This window comes from Cebidichthys violaceus, unplaced genomic scaffold (assembly GCF_023349555.1).
Source record: "Cebidichthys violaceus isolate CVI_PGR_0920_01 unplaced genomic scaffold, fCebVio1.0.p SCAF_13, whole genome shotgun sequence".
NCBI classification, from domain to species: domain Eukaryota; kingdom Metazoa; phylum Chordata; class Actinopteri; order Perciformes; family Stichaeidae; genus Cebidichthys; species Cebidichthys violaceus.
In genome coordinates this window covers 13,980,784-14,004,101 of record NW_027176296.1, presented here as the reverse complement: position 1 = coordinate 14,004,101, position 23,318 = coordinate 13,980,784, and the positions used below count along the sequence as shown (strand labels likewise).

The 23,318-nt window shown below is 43.0% G+C and overlaps 1 protein-coding gene across 4 annotated transcripts in view; it reads right to left on the bottom strand.

Annotated features, from left to right (window-relative positions):
• Positions 1–23,318, bottom strand: part of nfia (nuclear factor I/A) — a 161,478-nt gene that overhangs the window by 12,345 nt on the left and 125,815 nt on the right. For 2 of the 4 annotated variants that reach the window (XM_068707827.1, XM_068707829.1), the window contains exons 3-7: positions 21,449–21,514; positions 19,898–19,972; positions 8,178–8,295; positions 5,862–5,989; positions 4,068–4,118 (exon numbers count right to left, since the gene is read on the bottom strand). In XM_068707827.1, coding sequence (XP_068563928.1) covers positions 4,068–4,118; positions 5,862–5,989; positions 8,178–8,295; positions 19,898–19,972; positions 21,449–21,514 — 438 coding nt within the window. Of the gene's footprint in view, positions 1–1,839; positions 2,017–4,067; positions 4,119–5,861; positions 5,990–8,177; positions 8,296–19,897; positions 19,973–21,448; positions 21,515–23,318 lie in introns of all 4 variants that reach the window. The other 2 variants (XM_068707826.1, XM_068707828.1) reach the window with 2 other exon arrangements.

Below are 23,318 nucleotides of genomic sequence, written 5' to 3'. Positions count from 1 at the left end.
GAGAGGTCAGAAGGAAGAGGAGAAGTTATACCGAACCGATGAGGACCGGAGGAAGAGGAGGAGGAGGAGGAGGAGATAATTCATCACTGGCAGGAGAGAACAAGAAGAAAGGAGAAGGAGGAGAGACCTTGAGAAGAAGAGGAGGATCATCCCAGGAAGAGCATGCAGAAGAGGTATCAGGAGGAATCCAGATCTAGAACTCGCAGCGTCACTGATGAGGATTAATTACAGCTGTTTTTTTTTTTTTTACAGAAACAGGAAGTTGACAGAAGTGTGCAGTCCTGCGGGAGTTCAGCTGCTCCCATCAGCTCACTAATCACTTCCAATCCTCTAATCTGCCTCAACATGAGCAGGATTTTCCTCCCACAGAACTGCTGGAAAACATTCAGCAAAAAAAAAAAAAGAAGACAAACTGACACGAACCATCAGAATGTGTTGAAATTACATCTGGTCCTTTTTGACCACGAGAACTTTTACAAGAACCGTAACAGGATCTCAACAGGAGGGACCAGGTACAAATCTTTCCCATCAGGTCTTGTAGGGTCCCCCTTGTATTGCTGCAGGTCTCAGGTCTGATTGTTGTGTGTTTAATACACAAGTGGGTCCAAGGTGACTCTATCAGCTGAAGAGAAAAAGGTGCTCCTGATCAGGTTTTAACTGGATCGGGCCTACTTTTCTTGAAAGTGGATATGTGCAAGTTGTAAGTTCAGGTTAGTTCTGGACCTGTCAAGACCTGTAGTTATTCACTGTCACCTGGTCCAGTCCACGACAAGTTTTACATCCACCGTCTGTCGTTTAGCAACCACTTAGCTTCTGTTGACTGACTGAAAATGGCGTCGGTTGACCAGATGTGACGTTCATTCTGATTAGAAGTTTGGTCAAAGTCACTGTGTTTTTTAGACTAAATAAATAGTATTTTTAAAGAATAATGTTTCGTATTTATATGGTTTCCTGGACGTGAGATAACGGAAAAAAAACATTTTGGTAAATGAGTTGTTTTAATTCAGATAATTTTGTTCATTTTTCATCTGAATCTCAACTTTCATGTCCACTGAATATTCTCTACACTACCTTGTGTGTCGTATGTTGATGTTTGGCCTCTGAATAAAAAAAGGAAACTGTACTTTGAGGTGTGTTCAAGCAGACTCAGATATCCAAGAACTGATGGATGGATTTCATCATTTGCTGATCAATCTGTACGTTTTGATATTATTTACTGACAAAATGATTTAATATCTCATCTCAGTTTACATGCTGTAAGAAGGAAGTTCATTCAGTGAGTGTCAACTTATGAAGTATGAAATACTGATGACTGGATTTAATATTTAAACAGAAGTAATCTGCAGATTACAAACACACACACACACACACACACACACACACACACACACACACACACACACACACACACACACACACACACACACACACACACACAGATTTGCAGACAGGAAGTGTGTTTCTGTGTCGTGGGATACTTTCATCAATCGGAGGAGAGGAAATCAGCGTGAAGAAGAGGAAAAAAGGGAGTAGAGGAGTGGGCGGGGCTTGATGGTAGGTTGGGTTAGGTGACTTGTAACAAACACAAAAAACACACACACACACACACACACACACACACACACACACACACACACACAAAGCCCTGCCTGAAGCCTACAGGTGGTAAAAAAACATCTCTGCTCTCCAGTACCTCTTCCTGACAAAACCCACAGCTACTGACAGGGGAGGAAGGGAGGGAGGGAGGGGTGAGGAGGTGAGTGTGTGGGAGGGGGAGGTGAGGGGGAGGAGGAGGTGCTGCTGGTGGTTGGTTGGGGTTTGACTGGTTGAGGACCTCACCTCGAGGCCCGGTAATGACGGGCCGGTGGTGGTGGTGGTGGTGGTGTGTGAAAGCCGTTCGGGGGGAAGAGGAGGAAGAAGAAGAGGAGGAGGTGGAGGCGCCGCTCGGCAGAGGCACGGCGCCGCAGAAACCAGACTTCTCTGACTTCTTCAGAGCGCCGCCGGGCGACGGCATCCCTGCCAAGAACCATGATGAGGAGGATGAGGAGCGGGTCAGAGGCACCGTGTTCTGTCTTTATTTTAACATTTTAGTTTCTTTTTTAATGCACCTCCAATGGTGGAGAGGAGGTGGGGGGAGGGACTGGTTTGGGCAGGGTAGGGGGACAGTAGGGAGGGAGGGGGCTGATAGATCAAGGCACGGGGCTACAGGGTGTCACAAGGAGGAACAGGTGCACTGACTTTGGTTTGTTTAGTGCACTAAACTTATTTAAGTATTCAAAAACTACCAGAAGATGCAATAATGTAAAAAAGTAATAATAAATGCAGGATTAAGAATATAATAATAATAAATCATCAATAATATCTTTCATGATACAAATAAAATAGATCATAGTTGACCTTCAACTAAAATCTCACCAAATATTAATAATCAGTTATTTGACAGATTTAAGACCCTAAAATATGATAATAAGTCAAAATACTTTTTTAAAAACTGTTGCATGTGTTAAGTTACAAAAAAAAAATCATTCAACCATTAATCCAGGAAGAAATAGTTCCATCAGTAACTGTCTCCACTGTGTGACGGGGAAACAGACGCTGGGCGACCTGCATGCATCGTTGTTTGTGGTGCACCTGAAGGGGGGCGGGGCTTGTAGTGATGGACGGAGGTGCAGCAGGAGAAGGAAGAGGAGAGTGGGGAAGGCTGTGTGTGTGTGTGAGAGTGTGTGTGTGTGTGTGTGTGTGTGTGTGTGTGTGTGTGTGTGTGTGTGTGAGAGTGAGTGATGAACAGTTGAAGAGGTTTTGTCAGGTGGGAACGAGGCAGTCTGCTCAGCACTTTCTCCTTCCTCACCCTGTTTACACCTCTATCTGTCTGTCTGTCTGTCTGTCTGTCTGTCTGTCTGTCTGTCTATCATCTATCTATCTGTCTGTCTATCTGTCAATCTTTTTCCTCCTCTTGTCTTTCCTCCTCTTCCTGTTGCTCTTACTGTAACCTCTCTCACCCGTCCCTCCTCTTCCTCGTCTCTTCTCTGCTGTATCAAATAAGATATGACTTGTAACACACACACACACACACACACACACACACACACACACACACATTCACACATTCACGAGTGCACATGGAGAGGGTATTGTGTATCGCCAAATATTCAACTGTGAATTACACACACATACATATACCTTTAAACACATACAGACACACACACACACACACACACACACACACACACACACACACACACACACACTCACACTCACACACACAGAGTATCATGCACAGTGTTAAAGTTCATCCAGAAGATTTGTATTCCTTCACAGACATCAACCAATAATAAATAAACAGCCATGATGATGTCATCAGCATGCTGCCAGGTGGGCGGGGTCAGGGTGGAGTGGGGTGATGGATGCCTCACTCATGGGTGCCTCAAGACCGAAAACAAGGAAGGGAGGGAAGGATGAAAGGAAAAACAGGAAGAGGAGACTAGAGAGGAGAGAAGAGGGAAACTTAATAATAGATGAGAGGACGGAGGAGAGAGGAAAGGAGGTAATGAAAGGAGTGGATGAAGACGAGAGAGGCAAGGAGAGAAAAAGAAGAAGAAATGAGGAAAGTAAGAGAAGAAGAGACAAGAGAGGAGAGGAGAAAGAGAAGAGGAAAGGAAGAGAGGAGGAGAGAAAGAGAAGAGATGATGAAAGGAAGAGAAGAGGAGAGGAGAAGAAGAGAGGAGGAAACGAGAGAGGTGGAAACAGGGTGAGGATGAGAGGGTAAGGAAGGAGAAAGAATAGGAAAGGGAGGAAAATCCTTGGAAGGAGAGGGTGAGGAGAAACAGGGGGAGGAAGAAGAAAAGAGAGTCTGGAAACAATGGGTGAAGGAGGAGGAGGAGGAGGAGGAGGAGCAGTGGAGTCCACCAGACGAAACCAGACACGTCACAACACCAAACGACAAACCAAAAAACCACCAAGGTATCTAATCATCAAGAGGAGGTGGAGAGGAGGAGGTGGAGGAGGTGGAGGTGACGGTTTCACAGACACGTACAGAGAAAAGTAAAAGGCGTGTTCACAGTCTTTACCTTGTCGGGAGATGAATGAGCTAGCTAGAGAGCCGCGCAGCTTATATCCAGCTTTCCAACGCAAGACGGAGGAAAGAAAGAAAAGGAAGCAACAGAGGAAAGAAAAAAGAAAAGCAGCATGAATATACTGAGAGAGAGGGGGAGAGAGAGAGAGAGAGAGAGGTGGAGGTAGCACCTCAACAATTTAGTATTTATATAAGTGTGTGTCCCAGGTCATAGTACACACTCATACACACACACACACACACACACACACACCCCAGTGATGTATCGTGTTTAGATACCTTTAGCCTATTAACTGATAAAACCAGTATATTGTGTGTGTGTGTGTGTGTGTGTGTGTGTGTGTGTGTGTGTGTGTGTGTGTGCTGTTAATGAATGTACAGTAGGACCCCATCGCTCCGTCACGTTGTGATCAGATCAGTCGGACCGCATCTGTGCAGTTCGGACAAAACCTGACTCTGCCGCTTCCCGTCTGTGTTCGTTAGATCGTCCGGATTGCCCTGTATTCACTGTATCTAGCAAGCCACGCGTCGGCTACTTTACTACAGCGGGGTGAGCCCCAAATAAACAGATCTTGTTGTGATTTTACTTGCACTAAAATTCTAAAAGGGATGCCGAAATAAAAAAAAAATGATGTAATGTTGTAAGAAGTCTGAATTCATGCTTTGTCACGTCCGTCCGCAAGGCGACAAGCAAACAACTTTTAAAATGCTTGTTTTCTGAATGGAGTTCTGATTGATCATAGCTAGGCTATGCTAACATCGTAGCTGCCACGTCAACACTCAAAATAACGTCATGTAGGCGTAAATACGGCAGCGAAGTTTATTGTTTATACCATAGACGGTCTATGGCTTATACACAAACATTTATACACATTGTCTCTGTCCAAATATCAGCTACTGTTGTAGAGCTGTGCGGACAGACTGTGGTCTCAATCTCTAGTTTCAAGTCTTCTTCAATACACCATGATGTTCATTTCGTAAATTATGGTCCATTTAGAGTCAAATAGAACATGAAGCAGAGTATGCTTCAGGGCAAGATTACTGTGATTCGGCGTCTCTACTTCACTCCTCCGCATTCCAAATATGGTAACTTTTGCTCATTGGCTGCGAAACGAACACAATGGCGACAGCCGTATTCCGAAATTGCCGAACTTTAGGCTTCAAAACGGCGGTCCACAAACCAATGGGTGACGTCACGATGACTAGGTCTACTTCTTATATACAGTACGTCTATGGTCGTAACAGGGCTGGCCTGATTTACACACTGAGATCTGATCACAATCCAGTCCAGATAACAAGGACACATGTTAGAGAGTCAACTTAAAGGACCAGATGTCATTATTCACGTGACGTGCGTGGAGGAGATGGGGTCTTTACAAGTCTTTATGAGTGTCTGTAGTCAGGTATTAAGACACAATCACCAGCACACACACTCTTTGTACACACACGCACCTCTGAGTCCTTAACACGAACATACACACACACACACACACACACACACTCTCAGAAACATACAGTACTTGCATGTCCTCTCTCTCTCTCTCTCTCTCTCTCTCTCTCTCTCTCTCTCTCTCTCTCTCTCTCTCTCTCTCTCTCTCTCTCCCACTGTTACATGAAAGCTCCGTTTCCAAAGCTGCTTTGGAATCGGCAGGTTAAAGTTGGGATGTGTATGAGGTATGTGTGTGGTGGTGGTGGAGGTGAAAGGGCTGAGAGGGGGGGGGGGGGGGGGGTAAAGAGGCTTAGGGTTATTTGAGGATGTGGTTGCCGTGGCGAAAGTGGGGTCGCCTACCTGGCTCCACATCGTGCCAGCTGCTGGCCTGGCTGCCGCTGCCCGGAGATCGACCCTGACTGGGGTAGTAGGACTCCTCGCCTGGACTGTCCACGTCCTCCTCCATACACTTTATCCTCTTGGCAGAGCTGGACACACACACACACACACACACACACACACACACACACACACACACACACACACACACACACACACACACAGAGGACAGAAAGAGCAGCATTGTTAACCCCTGTATTGTTGGTCTGATAATTCTTCCTTTGGACAGTGGACATAGTATTAGAGCCAACAACAACCTTGTCCACAATAAGAAGGCCTTTCGGTGTGAAAGAGAAATGTTGAAACTCTCGTCTCTGCTGCTGCTTCTCATTGAGCTCAAACAGTTTATGGCCAAATTTCATTTTATGGACAGGAAACTCTCAGCAAAGTCAGACCTTTAATTTGACTTTAGCTTGCATAATATCTTGCTTCCAGCTCAGATGTAGCTTAAGGAAATTAGGTCAGATGCTTTAAAATCTTCTTTTAATCAATAAATCATGTAGAAACGCCTTTCAACATCTTTCAATCATTCTATCTATAATCATATATATAGTTTATCTACCTACCTACCAACCTACCTAACTCCCTACCTACCTACAATCTATCTAACTCCCTACCTTCTAAACGTCCTACCTACTTAACTCCCTACTTACCAACCTACCTACCAACCTAACTTCCTACCTATCTACCTACCAACCTAACTTCCTACCTATTTACCTACCTTACTTCCTACCTACCTACTTACCTACCTACCTACCTACCTACCTTACTTCCTACCTACCTACCTACCTACCTACCTTACTTCCTACCTACCTACCTACCTACCTTCCTACCTATCTACCTACCTTACTTCCTACCTATCTACCTACCTTACTTCCTACCTATCTACCTGCCTTACTTCCTACCTACCTACCGTCCTATCTTTCTACCTATCTACCTACCTACCTTCCTACCTATCCACCTACCTAACTTCCTACCTACCTACCTACCTACCCCAGTGTTTGAAGGTGTTTGAACACAGCGAGCAGCAGAAGCTGTGTGTGACTCCGTGCTCTGCATCATTACTGTATGAATGATTGTAAACAGCATCTTAATAAGGTTAAAACACCCCAGAGTGAACACGTCCTTTAATGAGACCTGCTGCACGCTTCAGTTACCTTCACTCTGTTGTTGTTGTTTCAGGCTTTTACGTGTCAGAGCGGAGTGGACTTACATCAGCTACACGGCCGCTCATTAACACACACACACATGCCAAAGGCCTCTCTTTCACCAGATGGGACTGTTTAACAGGAGGGTTAAGACATTTAAGTGTGTGTTTGTGTGTGTGTGTGTGTGTGTGTGTGTGTGACCTGTATGTACACAGTGAGATGTATGAATGAAGAGTCTTTGACATTAGTGTAGACTTAAATATTACCATATGGAGCGGCTCCACTGCCTCCCAGCGCTGTATGTGTGTGTGTGTGTGTGTGTGTGTGTGTGTGTGTGGGAGGTCTCTGGAGAGATGTGTGGAGTCAAAGAGGAAAGAGAGAAAGAGGGAGTGTAAAAAGACAGGAGGACACACACACTATAATCTGAGTCAGTGGTTCGTTGTTATGCGTGTGTGTGTGTGTGTGTGTGTGTTTGTGTGTGCGTGCTGCAGGGCAGGTATCTCAGCAGACAGACAGACGACTCTTGCGACCGCATCGATTTAAAAGAAGAGGTCAGGGCAAACCCTGCAAGCATGTGTGTGTGTGTGTGTGTGTGTGTGTGTGTGTGTGTAGTTAAGCTTTGTGAAGGCTAAACATGAAACTGTATTTCTGAGGACACACAGCTCTTCAACACAAGTGTGTGTGTGTGTGTGTGTGTGTGTTGTACACATGTACTGTATGTACATTAATATGTATGATTGAATGTTTGTTTGTTGGGATTCATGATAATGTGTTTCTTAAATCCCCCATGAAGATGTACCACAGTGTAAAAATACTCCACTACGAGTAAAAGGCCTGCATTTCAAAATAGTCACAATTTACTTAAAGTAGTTAAAGCAAAAGTATTCATAGTGCATTCAAAGTACAATGTTTATCTCTGAAGTGGATACAAGTATAAAGTAACATAAAACGGTGTGTAAAAGATGCATTTAGATCCCACCACTGCCTTTACGTCAGTAAGGTGTTGTGTCTCAGTATGTTCCTGTTTTACTTTCATCTCATAGATGTCTGTCAGAGATGTAAAAGAAGTCTTAAGATACAGTAAATAAGAACGGTGGACTTGAGATCGAGGGCGCGTTTGCGTTTGTACCTGGAGGAGGAGGTGCTCGGCAGCGGTCTCCTCATGGCTCCTGGACTCATGCTGTAGTAAGACGAGCTGTCCAGGTCGGCCAGTGAGAAATTTGGACCGGTACCGGCTGCGATAGGTGCTGGAAGAGAGAACAAGAGACAGAGAGAAAGCATTAATACATTTTGAGGTATTCCACATCTAATGTATGATCCCTCCAGTTGTTCTGGGTCTGCTTGGGGGGCTCACCGAGCTGCCCAGAAAGCCTCTAAAACGGAGACGTCCCGATCCTGAACAACCTTCTCCTTGTCTCTGAGGACACAGAGTCACCCGACCAGACCGCTCATGACCACAGGAGAAGGTTGCATCATACATAAACAGGTAAACTCCCCTTTTCACCATGACGGTATGGTCACTACTACATCCCTACGGCCCGTTGATCTCATGCTCCATCCACCACACATAAAACTCATGGCCAAGACCCTGAACTACTCCTTCACTTCACTGACTCACTTCCAAGCCAAAGGAAGGAATCCACTATTGTTTGAGGACTTTGGGAGTTTAAGCAACCTTGGGGGAGTTTACATTCCACAGTTGAAAATCTTCCCTCAGTGGGTATTATTTTGACAGATTTGACTCATTTTAGACTTTAAACAGGACTACCGTTGGAGCCAAATTAATAAATAAATAAACAAATAAATAAACCAGAACGGTATTCGTGGGGGTGCGGGGAAGGCTCGGAAGCAGCAGTTAAGACCTTTCGTGAAGAATAAACGTCGTGAAAATGCAAAAATGTTAACATGCTGTGAATATGTTGCATTAAAACTATCCATACCAGCAGAATGAAAACAGTTTTCAATAAAAGGTCCGAATGGATTCACGCAGAAAGAAGACCAACAACCAGGATCCTATTGTCTGAGGTCAACCGTTGTATAGCCTGAAGCTACTGTAAGATATTTTAGATTTTCCTTTTCGTGAAATGTTCCAAGTGAATTTGAGTTCCCTCTGGTAAACAGTTACACAGCGTGTATGTCTTGGGCTTTTATTGTGAAAGGTAAGAACAAAAGGATTGGATCTGGTCTGCGCTGCCTTTGCCAAAGTTGATAGGAGTAATACAGTGTGACCTCTTGGCTCAAAAGTCATTTTAATTTACAAGCGGTAGAAAGAAAGTTGAAAGAACTGCTACATTTGAAATTTGAAAACTAAATACTACGTTTAAAAGAAAATAGAACTGAACAGCTATGGCGATGAATAAAACACGAAACATCTCAGTAAGTAAGTAAACTTCTTGGGTGACTGGAGGGACTTTGTAATTCCTGCCTCACTTTAATCACAGTTTTCTTGCACGAGTCTTCAAAGAAGACACGTCGACATCATCATTCCCACCGAACAAACATCGGTGGGAAACAACAATCAGAAACCAATAGCCTCCTGTCTTTTATTTGCTGCATCGCCTCCCTCTGCTGTGTATTAATACCACACTTAATATGTTCAATATTAGCACGGGGCTCTAATGGGGACATTATGTAATAGTTGTATATGAGAGCAGTTAGCGCAGGACATTAGCATCCATAAACAAAAACAAACCGCGCTCCTCTTCCTCTCGTCTTTCCTTTCCCTCTCTGATCTGTCCATCTTCTGCCGTTTACCCTCCTCCGCATAGCTCTCTCTCTTTCTCTTCCTCTGCTTCTCTCCGGGGAGGGCAGCCTTTGCACAAAGGCCTGCGAGGGCTTTCACTATTAAAGGAGTGAGGGAGCGAGGGGCGAGAGAGAGTGGGAGAGTGAGGGAGAGAGAGAGAGAGAGCAAGTCGGCTCTTTGTTGTCAAACGCTTCAATTTGAAAATCCTGCTGAACAAAGGCAGCAATCAGCTTCAAACCCGGACATCCGTCTAGCCCCTCGCCTCCAGCCCCCATCACCCCCCCCCCCCCCCCTTCCATCCCTCCTCTTCATCGCTTTATTGACGGAGAGCATGATGGCGTGATGGGATGAAAGGAAGAGGAGGAGGAGGACTGACAGGACCTGGTGGGTAGTTTTCTGCTGAGCTCAGCAACGTGAGCTCGCTCTATCTATCACTCTCTATCACTCTCTCTCTCTCTCTCTCTCTCTCTCTCTCTGCCCTGCAGAGATAGAACTGGCCTGAGAGAGAGACACACACACACACACACACACACACACACACACACACACACACACACACACACACACACACACACACACACACACACACTTTCCTCAAGGTCTAGCATGGAGTACTTCATGTGCAACTAAGTACAACCAATGTAAAACTATGCAAATTAAGTAACAAGTGCAGTGTGTTTCAGCATGTATTGTAGATCAGTATGTTTACTATTGCTCAGGAGAATTTGTTATTAGCAGCTCCATGGATGTACATGGAATGCCAATTAAGTCAATTATAAATAAATAAATAAATATACAAATAAATAAAAAACTAAAATAATCAAATATGGCAATAAACAGATAAATAAATGGAAATATAAATATATAATTTGTCAATATAGTTCATTTTAAAAAGCTTTACAAATGACTACTTTTATTTATTTCAGTGAACTTTAATTTCCAAATGTCACATTTGTTTCCCAGCTCTTTTATAGAGGTCTCTATATGTGATATTCAAATGATTGCGATGTGGTTATCCCACAGATTCAGACCGAAGCAACAGCACAAGAATTAGCTAGCTAGCTAGCGCACCGAAGGTCCGTCTCCGGTGCTGCGGTCCGCTCTCGTCCTGGCGAAGTAGTCCCCTAGCGGTGGGGGTCTGAGGCGGAGGGGCCGCGGGGTAAATTATCTCGCCAATTCTCGTCTCGTTATGGTCTGATGAACAGCAACTTCATCAAATTCAAATCCCCGTTTAGCTTTGTTTTTCTAAGCCCACGCTATGATGCAGGGAAGAGTCACATTCTGGAGCCATTTAGCTCCAGGAGGAGAACTCTGAGACTGTTCTCATTTCTAAACTTTGCACGGCGACAACAGGGAGTGAACCGTCTATGTGTGACTTTTAGTACATTAGCAGAGCAGTTGTAGCAACAGCAGTTCTGTGCATGAGCTTCTGCTACGACAGCTGTTCTCTTCTGAAAGCTCATCCTACTCGCTGCTTCTCAATGCAAAGCTCTAAAGTTCTTCTACACGTCCTCCATGGCTGTATGAAGAGCAAAAGAAGACTTTTTAACTTCTTTTTTCTAACTCAATAATTGTTTCCAAGTAGTTTTAGCAGCAAAACCAGAGAGATAGTCTTCAGTCACTCGTTGAGCGAAGCGTGAAGAGACTGACTTGTGAGTTAAACTTTAAATGGACTTCCTGAGTTGTATTTCATCTTTACATTACATTCATACTTCTGTCCAAAGCATTTTACAATTTTTACCCAACACACATTGGGAGCAATTGTGTTGCTGTACTTGTACCTGTACTTGTACATGTACCTGCAGTTGAACCTGTATCTTTAACTGTACTTGTAACTGTACCCGTATCTGTAACTGTAACTGTACTTGTACCTGTACCTGTACCTGTACTTGTACCTGTACCTGTACCTGTACTTGTACCTGTACCTGTACTTGTACCTGTAACTGTACTTGTTCCTGAACCTGTAACTGTACTTGTACCTGTACCTGTCACTGTAACTGTAACGGTACCTGTACTTGTACCTGTATCTATACCTGTACTTGTACTTGTACCTACACAATCGCAGACCCTTGCGTTTATTTGCTTTCATTTTCCTTTTCATATCATTTCTGTAATGATCACTGCAGCCTGTAGGGGGCGCTACCACAACTTCAAACTGTTAGTCTAGGCTGATTAATACCTTTACTTATTAATACAGCTCCTCTGAGTGTTTACCTTTCTGTCTTTTGATGCTCCGACCTGGCTGTTTGCCAGCTGAAGCTTGATTTCAACTTTAATGTGTTAATAATGTTTTTAGGTCATTTGCTGTATCATCTCGTTATTACCTCATGTCAGCTGACGTTTTTATGTTATAATCTTATAATTAGTAAATGATTCACTGATTTTATAACTTTCTTATGGCGCTGTTTTCTTTTGATTCTAATGTTTTATTGTCCATGTACAGCCAGTTGTAACAGTTTTATTGCTCGTATTATTAGCATTATTATTGTGATTGTGCCATTTGTGCCGGGGAGCCCATATGGCGTTGGCACACCACCAGGGTTTGTGGGTGTGTTTGTGTGTGCGTGTGTTGCCAGGGGCGACGGAGGGCAGGAGGAAGGAGGGATGGATGAGTTTGAACCGTGCAGGCCTCCAGCTTTATTCATCTTTTCATCCCTGCATCGCAGTGTGTGTGTGTGCGTGTGTGTCTGTGTGTGTGTGTGTTGGGTGGGAATGCCTCCAGATGAAGGTACTGGAAGGTGCCAAGTGGGTCATCTGCCTTCTTATCTCTTTGTGTGTGTATGTGTGTGTGTGTGTGTGTGTGTGTGTGTGTGTTCTCTGTAGATGTGTGTGTGTTCGGTGTGTGAGCAGCAGGAGTGTTATGCCATCATATCAACTTAATCCCCAAATCCTTACGTCTAATATCAGCTCTCCTGACACACTTGGAGGAAAGTGTGTGTGTGTGTGTGTGTGTGTGTGTGTGTGTGTGTGTGAAATTTGTGTCAGTGCCAAGGTGCGCCCTGGCACTCTAGACATGCATCTGTGTGCGTGCGTGTGTGTGTGTGTGTGTGTGTGTGTGTGTGTGTGTGTGTGTGTGTGTGTGTGTGTGTGTGTGTGTGTGTGTGTGTGTGTGTGTGTGTGCGTGTGCGTGAAGCCGATTGAGCTTGTTACAAGTGTCTATAAACATCAAAGTGGTTCAGAGACACACAGAGAGAGACCTGCAGCTCTAAGTATAGCTGATGTATATGTATGTACAGTCTATGTATGTATTCTGTATATGCAGAATATATTTGCAAACCTGATACTGTTCATTGGTTTTAACCTGACAGAACAGTCACTTGTAGGTCTATTGCTGGTATTTTTCTCATATACATTGAATTGTGCCTGACACACAGTTTAAACACCTGCTGCATACCTTCAGTTTTACAGTTCTGTGGATTAATCACTTGGTCTGTAATACATCACAAAACAATAAAAAAAAAACAGTCTCCTGGAGCCCAGGGGGACGTCATTAAAAGTCTTTTTTTTGTTCAATCAACAGTCCGAAAAGTTAATTGTCACTTTTGAGATCCCCGGGGGGCTCACAAGTCCCCGGTTCACTGATTGTCAGTGTGTTTTGGTAGTTTAATCTGGACCAGTAAAGTACATTCCCCTTTATTGGTCATAGGGAAATGTAAAAGGACACTGGAAATGTGGCAGAGAAAGAGCGGCACAACAAGCAGTAAAAGGCCCCCAAAGCTGGAACCGAAACAGGGACGACGCGGTTATGTGGCGTTGGCTGTATCCACGCGGCTCCACCAAAGTTTTAAAGTACAACATCAACAAGGGCAAAGACCTGCATTGGTGCCTACAGTTGTGGCTCTATGTGGAAAAAAAAAAATAAACCTTCATTATTTCAGTTTGTAATAGCTCACATGGTGCACGATTCTAAATAAAGTTTGGTCAGGTACATGATGGTCTTCTGGTGAATAATGAGGCGTGTGCTCTGTATTTGAACTACACCCCCGGGTCCCCAAACTTTGGACGAACCCAACTTCATTTTCGAGCGACAGAGCTTCCTATTTCCAACAGGAAGTGTCAACGTGAGTTTCACAAAACAATTTTCCCCTCAACCACAACCACGAGGTAATTATTGTAAAAGAAAACACTTAAACTGTGCGTGTTGCTCTGGACGGCATAAAGTCACTCGCGGCAGAGAGGAGAGGAAACGGTTGGGTGTAGTTTGAGAGTTACAGAGCAGAGTTTTGGGGGAACACCAGTAAAAGCAGAGGATAAATGACAGAAAGAGACAGAGTGAGAGAGAGAGAGAGAGGGGGGGGATGATTGAGGAGAAGTCAGAATCCAGTCTGCAGAAATATACTGAACTGACCAATTACATTTAATACACGGCCGCTACGCTAACCTATACTCTCTCTCTCTCTCTCTCTCTCTCTCTCTCATCCTCTCCCCCCTCCCCCCCCCCCCCCCTCTCTTTGTGTGCTGCTTTAATAGGATATTGATCGACAGAGAGAGATTCGATTGGCCTGCCAGTGAATTGTGTAATGGCTGCACAACGCCAAGGTCACCCGCTGTGTGTGTGTGTGTGTGTTTGCGCGTGTGTGCTGTGTTCAATACCCCCCCCCCCGGCCGACCACTTCTCATCTTCTGGTAAGCTATAGGCTTCAGTCACCCCTGCAGACCCCTGTGTGTGTGTGTGTGTGTGTGTGTGTGTGTGTGTTCTTTCACTCTATAAAACAGCCAACATGTGTAGCACAAATGTAGCCGGTACAGTAGACATTACACCAGACACATAAATATTCATTCAGTGTTTGCATGCCGATGCAAACTCATAGGGAGGAGAACTCGCACTGCGTTCCGTTTACCTCGGAAAATTAGGAGCTGGGAGTGACGTCACACCGGAGTACAACAGCACAACAAGCTGGAAAACTTCACGGGTTTTGATCCGGCAATGTTAGCTTTTATTAGCAATACCAGTTGACAACAACACATCATGATGGGAATTTTTCGCTCACCGATGGCAACATGTCCACAGATTGGAGTTGGACAGCACTGTATGTGTGACTGGTTTAATTAGACACAGGTAAGACAGAAGCGCTAATGAACAGCATGTCACTACAGCTTGTATGCTGGTGACGCGCGGGGCAGCCATCTTTGATTTTGGGTTTCGGGTTCGTCCGACTTTTCGAGCCGGGAATTCCGACTTCAGGCAACGCTGCAGTTGAATTTTCCAACTGGTACACTCAAATATTCCGACTTCCCACTTCAAATGTAAAGGCACCATCCGGTCCTTTATCAGAGTATCAGAACAAATACCAAGTATTGTACGAGTAATGTTCGAGAAAATGTTGCTCAAGTAAAAGTACAAAAGTATTATCAGCAAAGCACGCAATATGCAGAATGGCTCCATTGTAGTTCGTCAATGAGTAGCCAATTTCAGATACTTCAACTGTCTACAGCTGGGTTTATTAGTAGAATAGAGTACGTACAGTAGAAATAGAATAGAGTAGAAGTAAAGTAGCATGAGATGGAACTACTTAAGGAAAGAACAGGTGTGTACTTCTGTACTTCCTGTAAATGTACTGACCAACGTTCCACCACTGCAGTGAGTACTATGTTAACTCGCACGGCAGCTGGATTCTTAGGTTGTCACGAGATCACGCAGCTGTGGGCGGGGCTTAGGTGTGTTTGACGCATCACAGAGAGGCGACTATTCGTTCAAGACAACGACGGAGGTTAGCGTAGATGCCACGAACCATCTGGCTGGTCAGGTTATGAAATTTACAGTATTAAAGTATGATGGCTTGCTGGTTTCTGAAGTATTTTGCGCCACTGTAAATTCCCATATGTTTACTTTATGGCCATCGGTTTGGATTATTTTAACTCTGTTATCAGGTTTTTGGTCTGTCTGTCCGCCTCTTTGTTCCAGACTGAAATATCTCAACAACTGTGGGATGGATTGTGATGAAGTGTGAGTCAGACGTTCATGCTCCCGAGCTGATCTACAATCTGCTATAAAACCTATTTAATTCAACTTAAGCTTGTTTGTGTTTTTCTTTAGCTTTATGCTGAAGCTCATGTGTCATGGGATTTAAACAGGTTTACAGTTGAAGCGTTGCTGAATAAATGATCAGGTCTTTCTGTTGGCTGTGTGAGCGTCTGAGTGTGTTTCCAGACACATTTTACATCGTCTATATTTATCATTAATTGTTATAAATGAATAGTGAAGAGTTAATGTTGTTGACTCACATACATGAACACACACACACACACACACACACACACACACACACACACACTATGCAGGTACATTAGCTGGTCTCTCTCACACACACACACACACACATACACACACACACACACACACACACACACACACACACACACACACACACACACACACACACACACACACACACACACACAGACACACCCACACACACACACACTGGACTCTCCTGCACTCTAATCTATAAGTGATTCTTCTAGAGCCGCATCGCTGCAAATCTGCTGACCAACACAATACACACACACACACACACACACACACACACACACACACACACACACAGACACACACACACACACACTAGAGAAAGGGTGTGTGCATCTGTGAATACATTTGTGTCCGCCTGAATGCGTCTACTGTATGTGTGTGTGTGTGTGTGTGTGTGTGTGTGTGTGTGTGTGTGTGTGTGAGTATACGAATATAACCATAAAGTGTGTGTGTGCGTGTTGCACCAACATGAAACCAGCTCAGCTCTGCAGCCACAGAGAGATTTCCTACTTTTTCTTTTGCTTGCATTATATTGAATAGGAAACTCATTTTGCATTTAAAGTACAATGACAGAGTTTTTGGTCGCTGTTAGCATTCCCTCTGTTCACACTGGCTGTGAAGAGACAACATTTACTCCACAACTATTTTTTTAAATATGATAGCAGGGGCGTAAATATAGACAGTGTATTGCATTGGGGCCCGTGGGGTGGGGTGGGGGGGGGGGGGGGACTCCAACAACGTGATGGACAGAGAATGGCCTCTGGCTAGTGATTTAGATTACCACCTCAGAAACATGCCTGTGGTATATATATATATATATATATATATATATAGTATATATATATATATATATATATATATATATATATATAGTATATATATTATGAAAAGTTCCCCGAAAAGGCAACCTTATCTCATGTTTTTAGTTTTTTATCTTTATCTTTGTGGTAAATATTTAGCTACAAAAACTAAATGATATGCTTACTCTACATGAACTATACAAGTATAAATAAACCTAAAAACAGCTATTCAATAACATTTTAAAAAATCGTATTTTCTTCTGTTATTATTATTGTTATTATTAGTTATTATATTATTAATTATTCTGTCATTCACTGACATTTGCACCAACTTTAACAACTAAACATGCAGCCTTGGAACTCAACAGTTTGTTGTGTGGCTCACTTAATATGTTGAGATGAGGAGATCTAAGATCTACTATCTCTGTTCATTTAATATTTCTGTTTTTAGCCTTTAACAAACGCCATTTCCCATAAGTCCCTGGACCAGTCCACAGTCTGTGATAATGGCAGGAGAGAGAGGACTAAATGCCGTTCCTTTTTTTAGACAGCAGAGATTACAACTAAAAAAGAAAATATGAAACCAAGTTAAGATGGCCTAAGAAACCGCTGGTAACTTTTCATGGGAGTTGTAGTTTTTTTCTGTGCTCACAAACGAATCGTTGTTTAACTTGATTAAAAACACAAAGGTTCAAATTGATAAATCCAGTGCTGTAGTGGAGCTGATCTATCTGAGAATAACATGTAACTGTAATGTAACAGCAGGATTTTAAGTGGAAAGTGGCCTGAAAAAGAAAAAAAGAAAATACACGAGTAAAGTACAAGTGCATCAATAAATGTTCTCCGGTACCTTAAGTTTGGACGCCACTGCAGACCTAGTCAGGGCACCAGGAATGCACACACACACACACACACACACACACACACACACACACACACACACACACAGACACACACACACACCTATGGCAGGATGTGTGTGTGTGTGATTAAGTGACTATGTGAGATTTTGCATGCGCAGTGGCGTGCATCTGATCAGGCTGGGATCAGTGTGTGTGTGTGTGTGTGTGTGTGTGTGTGTGTGTGATCGATGGCTCTTTGATCAGGGGTCTCTGTGTGTGCTGACAGGCACTTTACATCGGCCTATTGTTAGCGGTGGGCGATCGACAGTCTCATATAGATCCCACTGCGCTCTCTGTCACTCTCTCTCTCTCTCTCTCCTGCATGTCGGCACTTTTAAAGGTCACGTTCGTCCCTCATTCTCTCGCTCTCCCTCATTCTCTCTCTCCCTTATTCTCTCTCTCTCTCTTCTGTTGCACGTCCATCTCACCCCCCTGTCTCTGTCTCCTTCACTCTGCAGTCTCTTGATTGCTCCTCCCATATTTCCTCTTCATTAAATGAGTTCAGAGAGAGAGAGCGAGAGAGAGAGAGAGAGAGAGAGAGAGAGAGAGAGAGATCACAGCTGAGTGATGACACAAACAATCAGAATGTGTTGAATATTATCCCTACCGGCGAAAAGTTTGGGATCGGAAAGTTTGGAATCAGGTGATAAAGGAAACATACTTATTAATATTGTATTCCATACCTGCCAAAAGACAGACTACACACTGTTCCTGCAAACGGTGACACGCACCTGCTTTACAGAAAAATGTCCATCAACTTCTACTCGAGACGTTTAGCTGTGTAATCGTCATAGGAGCCTGTGGTTAGGACAGCAGAGTCACCGGCAGGCTGACTGCACCTGAACAAGCTTTACAAGCATCATCATCTAAAAGAAGAAAGACCTCTCGAAGCACCTGCACCGTAGCACAGAACATCCTCTCAGTTCTTTTGTTTTAAAAGGGATTTTCTCCCAGTTGTGGATGATATCGAGCTCTCGCTCCAACGCGGTTTGAGTGCAGAAATCAATGTAATGTAGGCTACTGTAACCGTACTTCACTTCCTACAGTTATTTCATCAGTCGGATGATAAATGTCGAGCTGAAAAGCTAAAAAACAATAAAATAAACTTGACTACCCTTTTTTTGATCAACTTTTTTGTGTGGCTTTTTTCCTTCCGTGGACTGGATTTGACAAACCAAACCAAATGCACAAAAGCAAATCGTTTCTACGATGTTCAGTGAGCAGAATGAACACAAACCCACCAAACAGCTGACTATGGTCTCCATCAGAAGGTGAACCATGCTTGGCATTAGTTACCAGAGTCCAGGTAGGATTGGAGAGTAGAGTTACATAACGCTGGGAATTCATGACTCATTCACAAAATGAACTTTTCTGAAAAAGTACAAATATTTTTTCGTCACAACTGCCATCTCCTGCCTGTATCAGATTCCCATGGGATGTAGGTTTTTGGACGTTCAATTTAATTCAACTTTGGCCACAAAACCTGGCAGAAAATCAGGATAGTGTGCAACTAATACAGCAGGAGCATATTATTATATATAAACTACTTTATTTTGTTTCATTTATTTTATATAATTTCATTAAAAAACATGGTCCCTTTTAAATTTGTAGTAATTTTAAATCCACGGCTGGGAGTGTTTCTGTTCTGGGTAACGGTTAATATAACTTGATCGCTAATTTATAAACACGTTTAAACTGTTGACCTGTTAACAGAACACCAGCCAGCCAATCCGAACCCAGGCTCATGCGTGGCCAATAAATACACTTAACTACAAGTGGAGTTTGAGAGCAGATCATTTTACAGCGTTCCCGCACGACTGATAAACATTTTATTGTTTTTGCATTCCTACTTCTTCAGTGATGTGTTCCCTTTACAGCGGAAAAATCTGACATTTCTGTGCTGCACTCTTTTCCAGAGTATTCTTCACGGCTGTGTGTGTGTGTGTGTGTGTGTGTGTGTGTGTGTGTGTTTTTTTTTTTGTGTGTGTTCATTTAGCTGAGCAGCGTCTGGTTCAGTCTGGAGGAATTACATTAGATCCACTATCGATGACAAATCTGCAATCCAATCACTGCTCTGCCTCGCTCCATCAGAGAGAGAGAGAGAGAGAGAGAGAGAGAGAGAGAGAGAGAGAGAGAGAGAGAGGAACTTACTCTGAGAGACTCGTACAAGTTCGGCCACAGTGAAGACGCCGGGCGTCACGAAGCTGTCCTGAAAACCCAGATGCCCTGAGAGAGAAAGAGAAGAGAGAGAGAGAGTGTTCAATATTACATATTCAGTTATTATATTGATTACATCATCAGACTATTGGCTGTAAAACTGACTACGGTTCATTTTTAAATGAGTAGAAGTAGTAGAAGGAGAAACTGTGGACGTCATATTGCTAGTACTCATACAGTGCTCAGTACAGTAGCAGGAGTAGTAGTAGTAATGGTAGCAGAGGTAGTACCATTAGTAAGTTGAGGTTGTGGCAGCAGCAGTAGTACCAGTAATTGTCGTAGAATCAATAGCACCAGTAGCACTAGTAGCCTATGAGGAGCATTAATAGTAGTAGTGCAGTAATACAAGTTGTAGAAGTAACAGCAGCAATAGCATTAATAGTACAGTAATAGTAGTTGTAGTGCTAACAGTAGCAGCAGCATGAACAGTTGTAGTAGCAGTAATAATACTTGAAGTATCAACAATAGCAGTAGCATTAATAGTAGTACTACTGCAATAACGGTTGTAGTATTAACAGTAGCAGTAGCATTAATAGTTGTAGTAGCAGTTATAATAGTAGTATCCTATCATTAAAATTAGTAGTAATAATAAATGCAGTTACAGCAGTAGTATTAGTAGTAGTAGCCTATGAGTAGCATTAACGGTAGTAGTAGCATTAGTAATAGTCCTAGTAGTAGCAGTAGAAGTAATAGTTGTAGAATCAGTGGTAACAGTGGTACGATCCTATCACTAGAATGAGTAGTAATAATAACAGTTGTTATAGCAGTAGTATCAGTAGTAGTAGCAGCCTGTGAGTAGCATTAACAGTGGTAGTAGCAGTAGCAATAGCTGCAGTAGTAAGAGTAGCATCATTATCAGCAGTAAGAGTAGCAGTAAGAACAGGCGTAACACGGGTGGAAGTACTGTCAGTAGTAACAGTAGTAGTGTTCTGTTTTCCAACAAGGATAATCACTACCAGCTGGAAGTATTCTATGTGTGTGTGTGTGTGTGAGTGTGTGTGTGTGTGTGTGTGTACCGGCAAGTAGCTGAACCTCTGGGTCAAGGTCTCACACTCACACACACACACACACACACACACACACACACACACACACACACACACACACACACACACACACACACACAAACCAGAGAGGATATCCTCTACACACACACACACACACACACACACACACACACACACACACACACACACACACACACATACATCCATCACCACACGCACACAAAAACAATCTGTGACACACACTTCCTTGATTCAGTGTGTGTGTGTGTGTGTGTGTGTGTGTGTGTGTGTGTGTGTGTGTGTGTGAAAGACAGATAAAACCACAGCCTCACTTTGTCTGACCACAAGGGTCAAACCCGGGTCACCCTGACTGTGTGTGTGTATGTGAGAGAGTATATACAGTACAACATGTATAATAGCTTAGGTGTCTGTGTGTGTGTGTGTGTGTGTGTGTGTGTGTGTGTGAACGAGATCTCACCGTTCTCTGGCTGCTCCTTGATATCTGAATCACCGGCCTGGTTGGGGCTTTCTGATTGGCCGGTTTCTGGAGGGAAAAAACAGAAGAGGACTGATGAGGACGAGTCCAACTACAAAATGTTAAGTACACACAGAAACAGAAACACACACACACACACACACACACACACACACACGCTCACAACGGTGCTGTCTCCTGAAAAACATTGGATGGTCACTGAACCATCCAATGTTTTCCTATGGTGACCTGAACATCTCACGTTCCGTTGGATGAATCTTAAACGTTTTAGAGATGTCTGTGATTGTTTCTGCTGTGTGTCTCATCTCTCCTTGATCGTGAGATTACTTCATTGAATAGAGGTTGTACTTAAACAAAACACCTTTTGCTGTAAAGAGTTTCAAACATATAAAACAACCGAAAATTCATCCTTACATTCCCAGTGAAACCCAGAGCAGCTCACATGAATACACACACACACACACACACACACACACACACACACACACACACCAGAGTGACTTGCAGACTCTACCTGCTGCAGCAGACAGGTGACTCTTCATTCACATTATTTACTGAAGTACAATATCAGCACCACAGAGTCAGAAAGAGCCCTGAATTCAAAACGAACTTCAGTGAAAGTATAAAGCAGTGAAATAAGTACTGTAAATAAGTAGCAGAAGTAAAAGTACTCCTTATATTACCTTTTATTCAAGTAAAACATATTTAAGTATAATCAGGAAAATGTACTTGAAAAAAATAGAAAAAACATGCAGAAAAAAATGTTGCTTGTATATATGTATATAATTATGTAATTTTTAAATATATGAATATTAATTATAAATTCCATTGTAAAATTATTACAAATCTTGAGGTCAATTATTATTAATACAAATATATCTTTTATTAATTGATTATAGTATAAATATCTCTACATTTGAATATATATATAAAATATATATACATTCAATATTTATATAATTAAATAGTTAGGCACCAAATCCTCACAACAAATTTTCTGTCAATCGACTAATTGATGAATTGGCTAATCAGTTCACCTGTACTTGCATAAAGTTTTGGGTAGTTCAGTTTACAACAAAACATATTTTATAAGCGCTTTGTATGTTTTGTGTGCAAGAATTTTAATTTGTATGAAACTTAAGCCATCAGATACATGGAGTGGAGTAGAAGCAGGAAGTGACATGGTAAGAAAAGACTGAGGTTAAGTGCCATAGACGATGCTTGAGTAAATGCATTCAGTGGAGGACAACGAGACAAACTGAGGGACAGAAAGACAGAACCGAAGCCGTCACTGTGCAGAGGATTATGGGACGTGTTCAACATCCTCCAACAGAGAAACTGTTTGCTGCTTTCTGGACGCAGCCCGTCTCTCTCCTCTTCTCTGTATCTGCCTCTGTTTTTATTTATTTTTTCCCAGCATGCTCTCTGCTCCGATGCAGCTCCGCTCCTGCAAATGATTTAGCGACTTCAGGAGCATCGATCGGCCGCGCTGCAGATAAAATAGTTGGGGGGGGGAGAAATATCACCCATCACCGCCCGCCGCCTCCCGGAGCCGCCCGCCGCAGGGGCTATGACTCAGGACTGGACTGAGACGGATGGAGTCGAGTCAGGTTCAGTTTTATTACAACGCCCAGTACGGTGAAACTTTTTAATTATGATGGAGTGGAATCACCGAACAGCAAATGTGATTCAACTCCAAGAACTTGATCTCACATCAACACAAACGGTCAGAATTTTGGGAACAATCTGTCCCCAAAAAAATTGTATTTCACGGTAAACTTGATATAAGTTCCACACAGAGCTGAAACATCACCACAAACCATACATATTAATATATTATGTTTACCATACA